The 12,949-nt window shown below is 39.9% G+C and overlaps 1 protein-coding gene across 6 annotated transcripts in view; it reads left to right on the top strand.

Moving 5' to 3' along the window:
* Positions 1 to 12,949, top strand: part of SEMA3D (semaphorin 3D) — a 131,930-nt gene that overhangs the window by 36,254 nt on the left and 82,727 nt on the right. For all 6 annotated transcript variants that reach the window (XM_062491663.1, XM_062491668.1, XM_062491664.1 and 3 more), the window contains one exon: positions 5,204 to 5,397. In XM_062491663.1, coding sequence (XP_062347647.1) covers positions 5,283 to 5,397 — 115 coding nt within the window. In that variant the 5' untranslated portion in view covers positions 5,204 to 5,282. The remainder of the gene's footprint in view (positions 1 to 5,203; positions 5,398 to 12,949) is intronic.

Here is a 12,949-nt window from a genome sequence, read left to right as displayed (position 1 = left end):
GTTCATCTCAACAAAAAATCCGGTGTAATCCTCAAATGTATTTTCTCTCTATTGGAGAGCTTTATTTATTATTAGATGGTTCTCTGCAATAAAACCAGATTTTTTTGCCGACTCTTTGTTCCCTCAGTTGCATCCTCATTGTCTCTCAAACCCTTCATTTTTCTTTGCTCTATTTGGTTCTTCTCAAGTGGGAATCAGAGCAGTGATTTTTCTTGCCAAGTTATTGGTGTTGAATGGATAGTGTGCAAATCCTGTGAGGAGCTCAGTAAAAGTTAAAGCCTTTAAACTTTTGTAAAACTCATTGTAAGCTATGCTTAAGGGTTATGCTTCTTATGAGTCTTTGCTAATCTTTTGGGTATTTAACAATAGCAAAGACTTCTCTATGGCAAAACCTCATCTAAACCAGGTACACTAAACCCAGTAATTTAAGCAAAACAAAATAAAATAAAAAAAAAAATCACCCACTGTAGGCTCACATAATGTTTTTTTGATTGTACCATTGTCTTTTTATTCATTAATTTCTCCTGGTTCTGGGAGGTGAGGTAATGCTGATCTGGGATTTGTGTAAAAAGCAGTATTTTTCTGAATCCTGAAAGAGAACATTTTCTGGATTATAAACAGCACAAAACCTACTTAATAAGTAGGGGGATAGTAATGAATAATACTGTTTACCAGTTCTTGGATGGAGTTAGCTTTAACTGAGACTTCACAATGAAGAGAAAAGCATCTTCTGCCAAATAATAAACAGACCATCTATCTAAGGGGTACAAGAACATAGTTTCATTGTGCTCTGGATAAATGTCATCTTTTTTATTGCAGAACTAAGTTAAGAATGTTAAATAAGTCTAAAGATGTAATTTTATCTTTAGTCTATTTGATTTTCTAAATTACTTATCTGAGTCATGTATGCTTACAGTTTTCCCTCTTATCAACAATGACAATTCAATATCCAGTTCATGGTTACAGTACAGTTTTGAACCACACAGCAGACAACCATAGTAATTTTTCTTTTAGAATTTGTATAATAATTTTAAGGTGAGATATCTACATAATGTATTGGAGACACAAATATGTATATCTGTAGTTAAAGCAATATGTTTTAAATTTGTATGCATATAGATAAAGTACATATACTTGATAAAGAGATAATATAGCTTTCAATAAATTTGAATTGTAGGTGGGGTAATTTTTGTTTTTTCTTGTAGTTCTTTAGTTTTAAAATTTTTAAAGCAATATGTTTGTCTGACAGGCCACTCATGCTATTTTGTTTACGTCTGGAAGAGACATCTTTTGCTCTCTTCTGACTCTATAGACCAAAACAAAATAAAACCCCAAGATCTCAAACAAGGATAGATGAGGAGAAGCAAGAAAAACTCTCACATCAGTGATAGAAAATTACATATTGAAGCTACATGGCCTAGGCAACTTACTCATCAGGTTTATAATGAATTTATAAGTTTATAGTGACTAGATTGCTCCAGATTTTCACTTGTCACAATTTGCAACATTGCTATAAGATCCATTAAAACCAAACATAACTCTTTATTGAAATACAAAATTCTGAATTTTAAAATGACCTTGGAAAACTAGTGCTGGAAGCAGGTTTTAAATTATCCACCAATTCCATAAAGGCTTTTTTAAATAGAATTAACCGAGTGTTTCATGAATACAGTTTAAAAAGTGTGTGCTTGCAGGTGGGTCACAGTCGTTTCAGCTCTGGACTTGGTGACGCCAGGAGAAGCCGGAAACTACACAGTATTTGTGAATGCAAGATTTTGCATTTAGATAGGTTTGAGCTGAGCTATCTGAAAAAGCTCCCATAAGCTCTGAGCTCCTTACTGTCTGTGTGTTTGAGAAGGCTGAAGAGCTCTGTTTATTGCCACAAAGGGCCTGGAATAAATTACGTTTAGTAAATTGGCTCCAGGTTTTCTTGTTTCAGACAGTAGCTTCGGAGCAGTCTGTTTTATGGGCTCCACTAAATGTGACCAATTGCAGGGAGGTGACACCTCATTTCAGGGACGTGACATCACACATGTGCCAGTCAGGTCCATCCCCTCTCTCCATCAGGATGGCAGGGCACCAGCAGTTCAACTTTCTGTCTTTTGGCAGTTCAACCCGCAGCCCTTTCCGAATTTATGGGCCCCGCTGGGAGGTCCTAGCAGGATGGAGCCAGGCTGCTCAGCCCCTCCTCAGCCTTGCACCTCCCGCCCCTACATGGGGCAAATAAAAGCTCCTTTATTCCTCTGGAAATGCCCCTGTTTCAGCGAGGTGTATGCATGGCTTCCTTCCCTGGTCGGTCTTGCTGGCGATAATTAACACAGTGCAGAGCTATTTCCTAGCTGAAGCCAAGGTGGGAAAGCGGCTTTAACCTCAGCATTTTTCTTTTCAGACTCCTCTTCCTCATTTATTTTGGATCTGTTCATGGTGAGGAAGTTTTAAAATGTGTTGGTCCTTAGCTGAAGTATCAAAGAACTAAATAAACCAGTACTTTTTCCTTCCCTGACCGAATTCTTCTTACTTTTGAGGGGAGGAAGGAATGGGGGTGTCAAATTTGCTTTTAGGCTTTATGTTTTATTTCTGCTCATGGGACTGTTTGCTTCTGATCAGTGTGAGTGTGGGTCTTTTCAGCACAGGGCACTGATTGACATTGCATGTGTGATGGAGAGGAAGGATATTTCCTGAAGATTAATGGTAAGTTAGTTGGCCTTAAGTTCATTAACCTGAGCTAGACTGTTGGAAGGACTCTGTGTGGAAGATGGAATTGTATTAGAGGATCATCATAAACTAAAAATATATGTGACAATCTGGCCAGATTGCAATGAATCTAAAGACAGGACAGGGTTGGCACGAGCTCACAGAGCAGCTGCCTCCAGTGTAAACTGACTGCCTTGTGAAAGCAAATGGTTTTTCACAGACATTATTCAAATAAAAGGGATAAGGGAAAAAAACCCCAACCGGAAAAAAAAAAAAAAAAGGAAGGAAGGTTGTGAGCTATGGCCAAAGGCCCTACTTTGGTGCTGATTCTCAATCAGTTCAGCAAATGACAGTGCACTGACACAACTGTTTTTTTAGTAAAATTTAGTCTTGATTCTTCACAGTAATTTGCCTCAGGAAAATGAGCCCCAAATCCTTTGGTGTGTTCCCTGTTGGCTGAGGCCCAGACCTTCAGGCCATGACTTCTCAACATACTTGCAGTGAGACTGGCTGCCTCTTAATTGCTTCTTTTTGAAGTATGTTTTGTCACTATCATCCTGCTGAAGATGAACAGTGCTGGTGCTTCATCTTTATATATTCTTTCCCCTCTTCCTCTCCCCTCCTTTTCCCCTTCTTTCCCCTAAATAAATTTTTTAAAAGCAATTTAACCCTAGGGACAGTCTAATCTGCATCAGTCCTTTGTTGTCCACCCTCAAATAACATGTGTTGGCAGAGAAGAATTAAGGGTCTTCTCTTAGGATCTCGGACTCTAATAATGGGAAGGGAAAGATGAAACAGGCGTTTCATGTTTGTTATCTTGCCCTGTCATCTCATGAACATGTACTCACACTCGGCCAAGAGTAGTGCACTGAATGTGAGTGTTGAAGAGGGGGCAGAGAAGAAAGAAGCTCAGTATTCTGCAATAGGAGCTATGCTTTGGGCATTTTACAAATTGTTTCCCTCTTTCACCATCGTGCTCTTCTTGCACACTTCCTCGTCTTTTACTATTAGCAGAAGGTCTGGAGCCTCAGAAAACCCAAGTTTCATCTGAGAGAGATTTCCTCTGTCAGAGAGAACTGTTTCCATCCTTTCATGCCAGGAAGGATGAACTGCCTGCATCAGGAGGTGCTGAATTGGTTCTGGGTGCTGCTGTAGCTCACAGAGTTTGCCTGACCCAGTGCTGCAGGAGCTCCACTGCCAGACTAGGGGCCACAAGATATGCTGCATCTCTCATGGGCTTGTAAGGAACCTCTCCTTTGATGTCTGTGCAAATGCTGGCTGATGTAGACATTAGAATTGCTCTTTTAATCAGGCAGTTTCAGTACCTTTCAGAAAAGAATTTTCATGGCAAGTCATGAGCCATTAATCTCTTGACTAACCATAACATTTCCTTACTCCTTGGTTTTACAGCATAACTCAAACACTGATATTTGTCATTTCACCAGCCATCTCCCTTGACCTCTAGCATCATGCACTTGCAGGAGGAAGGATCTGGTCTTACAAATATTTTCATACTCTGATCTCTGTGATTTATTAACCATCAAGTTTTGCCTTCAGAGCTCAAGATGCCATTTCAAATAATTTCATGTGCAAAAGTGGCGTTATTGGGCAAAAGGGATCCTTGATAGCTGGGTACAAAGAACATCAGGATTGCTGTTGCTGTTTTCTTTTCAGCTACTGTACTAGCTGTGTGACCTTGAGGAAATAAGTTCACTGCAGCTTTATGGTTCTGTTTTTGCATAGGGAAAATAAGGACAGTGATAATTGCTTTCATTTGTAAAACACTTAAAGATTTATGGAATATGAGTGACACTTATTAAGTGAAAAGTACTGCAAAGCTGGCTTAGTTGTACACTGTGCTAACAAAATCTTATATCAGCCTATTGACCCCAGCCTGAAACACTCATTAAAATTTATAGGACATTTTGGTGGATGAGTTGGGTTATTCTGCTGGAAATACCATACTTAAATACATTGACATTTTTTCCTGTTAAAACCAAACACAACTGCTTGTTCTATCAAGTTTTCTTAGTTTATTTATGGAAGTTTTGATGGGTATGTACTCGTTGCTAACTCTGCTTGTATCCCCATAACATCTGAGACATTACAGTTGATTCTAGTCATAGTGTAAACGTACAATAGCTGTTGTACTGAGATAAAAAGAGTTATAAAACATAAACATATCCAGTGGACTGGTATGAACTAACAAGTTGCGTGGTCACTTTTGAATGGCAAATGTTCTTTTTGTGGATACTGCATTAATTTAACTTGTGCTTAAACTTTAGCAATGCCAGACACATGTTTGAAGAGTTTACATATTTTTCCAATGTCAAAATGTGTAAATTTAGTATTAAAGAAGCAAAATGTTTTTACTTGTACTAGAGGAAAAAATAGTTTTGTAGCAAAGAAATTAAATGAACTGCTCTTTAAAGATAGGTCTGGCTTGCTTACAGAATTATTACTTATGCAGTAATGCAGGTCTACAGATATTTTCCTTTTTCTCTTCCAGATAAAACTTGGGTTGTTTGAAAAGTGCGTAGATATTTCATCGTAGAACGAAGGAAGATACAGAAGAAGAAGAGAGCAGAATGAGAGCTTTTCAAGTGCCACATGCCTGCAGCTTGCTGTCTTTAGTGACACTTTTCTTTCCAGTCACTGGAACATCAAAACAAAATATCCCAAGACTGAAGCTTTCCTATAAAGGTAAACTTTTCAGTATTTTTTTCTGATTCTGCCTCTTTTGTTTTGATGTGATGTTGCCAGCAGTTCATTTGTATTACTTACTAGGAAAGCAAAACACTGTCCCAGAAATACATAACAGAAGCCTTAAGGTTGGATGAATTCTGCCTAGGGACGGTATTACATTCTGTGGTTTTTTTGTCATGTAGGGGCACATGTTTCTGAAATATAACTGTCTTTTTAAACTATTTTTCTGTTTGCTCCAAGAGAACATTAACAGACTATGTAAATTAGAGGGGAGCGGTACTTGAAACACTCCTGAGGCACGTTGGAGACATTTCCATGCAGCTGGTGGGGATTATGTGGGACATGGGAGAGATTCATCCCTTCCTAGAGCATCAGGAAAAGTCAAGAAAGATGCCTCAAATGTTTAAAGGGGCCTGGCATTTATTTGTGTAATTCTTTTTCTATCACTAAGTCGGTATGTTAAAGTCTATATGCGGTTTTCTATGACAGCACAGAGCTGGACTGTATGCGTCATAGAGGGAGGAGGGGTTTGGCTCTAGAGAGCCAATCCCTGACGAGAACACACGCCGCAGCTATTGGCCAGTGAGGTGGGTGGTGGCCAATCACAGCCAATAAGGTTTGAACCCAGAGTCCTTGAGCAGGGCGTGTAAGGGCTGTGCAATATCCGCGTTAAACACAATGCCGCACAACCCAGAGTATTGTGTCATGTCTCCCTCACCGCCAGCTGCCACAGTTTTCTTTCTCCTTGCCTCTTTGGATCACAGAGGCATGATTCCCTGTGGAATTGCTTAGTCTTGTGTGTTTTTCTTGAGAATGGTACCGTCTGAGGGGTTTTAACACTGACATATTTATGTATTAAGACACACATATTTATGTATTAGTGGACAGGTTTTTAAAGAAGGTAGATTTCTTGTTGCTTTGAATGTCCAGTACACCTCCACAGGCACAAAGATGTGTCACTGATGTGTCCTTCCTTAGCTCAAACAAATGCTCTCCAGTTAGCTGTGTTTCGACAGTGTCAGCACCCTGCCCTTATAGGAGCTATTTCTGCTCTGTTTTTCAAACTTAAGTCTTCCTATGCATTGCAGAATTGCACTCAGGATGGTGTGATGGGACAGGCTGTAAAGCCTTCATCGGGGCTTATGATATGTTTATCATGAGTTTAACACCTAGAGGAATTTATTGAGTAAGCAGAATGACATGTTACTTATTTACAAGCTTCTCTTTTGCTAGATTTGCATGCCACTGTGCATGCTATTCCACTGTGTGTAGATGTGTTTGGATGTGTTTGTGTGAGAGAGGTGGAGGAAGCAAGATCAAGGGATCTTTGACAGCATTTTTATAAATTCAGGAAACAGTTGCACTCACTGAAGTCAATGAATATAGAAATGGAAAGACATGACATGAGTTATGAAAGTTAGCAGTAAAACCCTCCTAACTTACAGCCAGCCTTCTCACAGCTAGGCCTTTTGAGATAATTCCCAAAAGCAGCATATACCATACAGCAATGGCATTTATTGTGGATTTGACACTCATGATTAGTAAATTCCTCTCAACTTCTAAAGCAGATAGCCTTTGGCAAAATCCTGATGGATGCATTTGGCAGGTAAAGAGGGGGAGAAAGAAAAATTATTGAGGCCAACACAGGGAAAAAAGAAATGGCTGAAATTGTAGTTTAAAATAGTGGCAGAGACCTGCTAGGAGTGGTTGGGAAAATGCCTGAGCTCGTTTAAAAAGACAATGAGCAGATGATTGATATTTAGGCCCTGACCCAAACTTTTATTAGCAACTTTATAAACCTTTCAGTTTGGTTTGAGGGATACCATTTCCTGTCCAAACGTATCCACGTATATCCCTGTAGGGGGGGAAAAATCAACAACAGATACAGATGCAAAATAGCACATAAATCTTAATTTGGAGAGCTGTGATGGAACTGAAAAGCCAGAAGAAAGAGAATGACAAGAATTTATTGTGCCTTGTCTAACTTTCTTCGGGTGGGTGAAAGGTGTGTATTTTTCCACATGGAACAAGAGAAAAAATTACTGCTGCTTTTTTTTCACACTTATGTATTGTAAATTATTCCAGTATGGCTTATGATAATTAAACCATATTTTTATTGTTGATAACAGGATGTCAGAAGTACTGAATATTTAATAAAGTTGTCAGAATTAAGTCTATCTTCCTTTCCCCAAGTGTTTCAGACAGAACAATTCCAAGGTTTCTGCAAGTAAGATGTAGGAGAAATGAACTGTCTTGCCAGTTCTCATAAAATTCTTAGTCATGTCACTGTCAAGTCCTGGCATCTCTGTTCTTTGGAATTAAGACTTGAAATATCATGAGAAGGAGAATACAGAGTTCTTTCCCTTCTTTATGGAAAACAGATGAAAACTGGCCACATCAGGCAGTTCCAAAAACCTGGTAACTCACATGTCTTTGCGAGGAAGGTTTCATTGCCTTCAAGGTGCAATATGTTTATGACATAGGTCCATCTTCCCAGAAGAGATGAACATTTTCTGGGGCAGGAGAGCTGAAAGTAAGCAGGATTTTGCTCTGCAGTTGTGGAATCTCATAGCTGCATCAGTCAGTGGTGGATGGGGAAAGAGAGAGAGGGTGGGGTAGTTAAAGATGTGTCTGTAACTGCAGGAGTGCTTCAGTAAACCACAGCATGTCACAGCTCCTTTGTGCTTGGACAGGAATTAAAATTTTAGACCTTCTCTTAATGGCAGTTATAGGTTTTTATCTTCTCTGGGTTTTCATCTTAAGGAGTGGGAATCTGTGCTGGAAATGTTAAGATATTCCAGTGAGTGATGTGGGGATCAATGCAATGTCATATGATGGATTTCCTTTATTGTTTGCCCCAGTCTAAAAATGTGCTCTAAAAAATAATGCACGTATAAAACTAAAACTACACACAATTCAACTGAAATATGTTGTAATACAAAATCAAAGTCAGATATTCTCCACATGTGTTAATATAATACAATACGCTATGATCTTTAATCACATATCTCGTCCTTTATTTCCACATTTTCCCTGATCCATTAGTTGAAAAATTATCTTCTTCACTTAGACTTAACTTCTAGATATTGGTTCATGTCATTACTATGACATTAAATTGTCACTGCTCTTGCAATGTTTTTAGGGTGCTCTCACTGCATAGACCTTACTTAAACTATGTATCTTAGATACTTCTGTAAGTTTGAGGTGCTTTAATTATTATGTTATATCTTTGATGTATGGAGGAGGTAACAAACTGTTTCTAATGGAAGATTGCCAACTTTAGAAAACCAGGAGATGATTTTTGAGTAATATTCCATATTTTCATACTGTTTGTCCAGCACTTCTTTCAGTCTAAGAGAAACAGTGTGTATTTATCACTCATTTTCATGCAGCTGGAGGTAACTCGTGACCTTCATGCAAACTGCAGAACTCCTCAAGCACAAAAGTGATGTTCAGCTTCCCTAAGCAGCACATCCTCATGGTCTGCTGCCTCATTTAACATCCTCATTCCAACCCCTACAGCAGATGCAGAAGGTTTTCATATATCAGTTTCATTCATTAATGTAATTTTTAGGACAGCATCAGTTTTGATACTAAAGAATGGAAGGTTCTGTGTCCTAATTTATATATGTTTAATTCATACACTGTGGACAGTCTTGTTTCTGTCTGTCTTCTGAGTAATAATCTTTGAATTCATTGAGAGGTACTTCCATACATATTTTTGAGTGTTTCTCTAGCTTCTACTTAATAGGGAAAAGTAGAGAATAGCCAAACCAGAAGGTTGATTGCATTCTAAGGAAAACACAAATTAAACTTTTTTTTCAATTTGTGGCTATCCTAAAATTTCCCAGCAGAAATGCAGATTCCTAATTGCAGATTTAACCCTATTGATTTGATTTACTTTGATGTGTTTTGTGGATATCTTTGCAAGTGTAGTCTTTGTTCTCAGTGAATGCATTTGTTTTGCAAAAGTGTGCACCCTGTTTTATTGGCTGAGGGGGATGCCCCAGCCCCATCACCAGTGACATCCACAAACATACATCATTCCCACATGGGAATGTGGCCATGCCCTAGAGCAAGCCATGCTTGCTGTGAGCAGTGGTGGCTTGGTCAGAGGACCAGGAATCCTGCATTGTGACACAGTATATAGGAAAAAGCATCACTGAAAGCCACCTTTGGATTCTAAAAGAGGATTTACTTAGCACTGAGAAAAACAACTATGGTAGTAATTTAAATCTAATAAGCAAGAGCATTACTCTCAGCTGATACGTTTTTCTCTATTACATTGAATAGATTAAGATGCAGTCTCACTGCCCCTGAAGCCATGGCAAGAGTTTGGCCATTGAAGTGAATTGAAGCAAGATCAAATTCACAGTCCTCACCTTTTTCATCTTACATAAGTAAACTAAAGACAGGCAGTTCTTTCTCCTCTGCTGAAGGATGACAGTGCTAAATATTCAACTCCACATGGAAATTAGCCATGTTTAAGGATTGTTTAGTTTCATGCAGTGTTTTGCACACAGGATTTTCTTCCGCCTAAGAGTGACCCATTTTTTTAACATGGTGAAAAAGCAAACAGAGAAGATTTTGGTGCCAGAATTCTTTTGAAAATTTAACTGGATGCGTACACTTGCTTAATGTTCAAAAATGGTCCTTTGAACATGCTACTTTGCAATGTCAGGCATTCCATTCTCTATATTGTTTTTGCTTTAAGCCTGTTTCATTTTATAAGTGATGAGATTCTTAACTGTTGCATCCAAGCAGTTAGTTTAAGTTTCAGTACAGCTGGCTTATTTCCATGTCATGCATCGTTTAATTATACTTATACAACATAGCTTAAATTGTACAGCTCCTTGAGCCTCACTTAAACTGTCTGTGACACTGCAATAATCCCAGTACTCTGGTGGGGTGTTTCACAACTATGACTGGTTAGAATGTAGTAAACTTGTGATATATAAGAGAACCTAGAAATGAGTTTGCATTTTGCATCTGTGCTTGCTCTGCTGGAAGAGGAAGTAAAACCAGAAAAAACCCTGCTGTTGTGGTAGTATCAGCAGCTGTAAATCTCAATGCTTATGAAAATCAAGGAACATGTGCTGAATGAGGAAGTGGTGTTTTTTCCTTGTTTGTTATTTAATTAATTTTTGATGGTTTGTTATTTCTCAAAAAAAAATCTATCTCAGATTCCTTTGCAGAAAACACATGATGTGTTTATGTGAGAGCAAAGATCCTAGTACTGGATGATTGTATAGTTATGCAAAAGGCTTTGCCTGTTTTGTCTCAAAAATGCTTTTTGGAGGCAGTGATCATTGAGACTTAAAATATACCCTAGCCTGAAGATGGATAGGCACTGCTGTCTATGTGAGGAAAGTCTCTTGTATATGCAGTAAACTAAATATAAATGTGAAAGCATTTAGGGATGGGAAAACCAGCAAATTTCTTGCGGAGTTTTTTTTTTTTTTTTTTTTTTTTTTTTTTTTTTTTTTTTTTTTTTTTTCCTTTTTTAAGCTACTGGACTTGGAGGTCAGATCCAAGTATATGTTGCATTTTCTGTCATATAATTATCATATATATAATGTCCTGGAGAGCAACCTCCCGTCACTGGCATCAACAGTTTATATACCAGGTAAACTAAGAATAACCTTGGAGAACTGACCCATATCAACCTCTTAGCAGTGTAAACTGTAGCTTACAACAGTTTTTGTTTTTTCATGGCCACAGAAGGGCCTCAGTTGGTTAAAAGAAGAATTGTGTTCAAAAAATACAGAACTATTCTGCTGAATGTTCACTTTATTAAATCATGGAAAATGAGAGGAAACAAAACTGAAAGAATGATAGTTGGCAAACAATTTTTGCTCCATTGTAAAAAGAAGGATGGGACAACATCAAAAACAGCTTCTCTAGAAGAATTAAGGAAAATCCATGATTAGTGGCATCAGCTTGGAAGAGGGTTCAAAACTTTTTCTTTGACTACTTTTCGCAATGATATCAGTTAAGCAAATCCAGTTCAGAGAAGTTTCAGAATCCCAACATTTTTCACCTTCTGTGCACTAATGGGAGGGCATGAAGTAACTGACATCAGTGTCTGTCTAGCAGTGGACATCTGTGGTCACTATGCAGGTACTCGAGTCACATCCTGTTTCCTTTTCCTCCCTCTCCGTTGCTGCAGTTCCTTTTATAGATGAGTTCCCCGAAGAAGGGCTGAGTATAATCTCTCCTGTATTCACAGTCCTTTGGTAAAATACACAAAGAGATAGCAGAAAGAGACAGAAGTGCCTTTATCAGAGAGATTGGCCAACTCTGTTTAAGGGAGACAATTTTGAAGATGGTGGGAGTGACTGAGATACATCTTTGCACTAATTTGAAAAAAACAGACATTTTACCTTCTGAACCAAATCCTGGTTGTACCAGAATTTTGCATGGTGTTGAACCATAGAGTCAGAGCTAAGAGGTAATTGAAGGCATGGAAATTTTGTAATTAACTTACTTGCCCTTTTTAGGATGGTATTAAATCTTTCAGAAGGATCCCTCAGTAAATCTGTACAAAACATTAGCCTACATGACATCCTGCCCCAAAAGTAATAAGTAGAAATACTAATAATAAAAAATGTCCCACTCCAGTGTTAAATAAAAGCTTATACCTGTATACAGAGAACATCCATGGGTCACGTCACCAAATTATATTTGACAAGGGTTGTGTGGGAGGGCACATGTGCCTGCTTTGTAAAGGGGAGCTCTGGGGTTCCCAGGTTCCTGAGTGACGGGTCTGCACTTGGTGTCTGTTGGGGCTTTGGGTGCCCAGGGCCATGATGAGTTCCCTGAGCCGGGGACAGCGGGCGGGGCTGGGCTGTGATGCACTCTGGGCATTGTGACAGCACAGGGGCCGTGTCACAATGGGGGCAGCTATAAAAGGCCTCGGCGGGTGCCGCTGCCTCAGTAGAGCCTGGGCAAGCGGTGAGTGCACACCAGTGAGGAGACGGGGCTGGAGGAGGGCTGGGGCAGGAGCTCCCGGGACGTGTGTTCTGCCCCTGCATCCAGGGCCCAGCCCCTGGCAGGAACGCCTTGCTCAGGGCGGTGCCTGCTGGGGCAGCGCTGCAGGCCTTGCCGCCTGCCCCCAGTGTCTGTCTCCATTCCGGCCCCACTGAACCCTTTGTCTGTGTCCTCCTGCAGACCATGGCTTTATTGTCATTGCTCTTCGTGCTCGTGCAAAACCTGATCCAGTACCCCCAGCCAGCTGGGGATGGGCTGGATGGGGCCACGCACCGGCGAATGCAGGAGCGTCAGGAACTGCTGGACCGCGAGATGGCTCGGCTGCTGCAGGAGCTGGAGCAGGGGCCCCTGGAGCAGCAGGACGAGGGCTGGGGAGCCGTGCTCTTTGGTGTTCTGCAGCAGTGGCCATTCTGGGCTCTTGCTGGAGTCCTGCTCCTCTTGGGCCTGTGGTTTAGCTGCAGGAGAAGGAGCCATGAAGCCAGCAGCAGTGGCAGGGACCAGAGCTTCTGCAAGATCTTGGCAGATATGAGAAGAGAAAAGAAGAGGAAGATGATGCTGT

The sequence above is a fragment of the Cinclus cinclus genome, chromosome 4 (assembly GCF_963662255.1).
Source record: "Cinclus cinclus chromosome 4, bCinCin1.1, whole genome shotgun sequence".
Classification (NCBI taxonomy): Eukaryota; Metazoa; Chordata; class Aves; order Passeriformes; family Cinclidae; genus Cinclus; species Cinclus cinclus.
The sequence above is the reverse complement of the archived record's forward strand: the minus strand, read 5'-3'. Positions and strand labels throughout refer to the sequence as shown.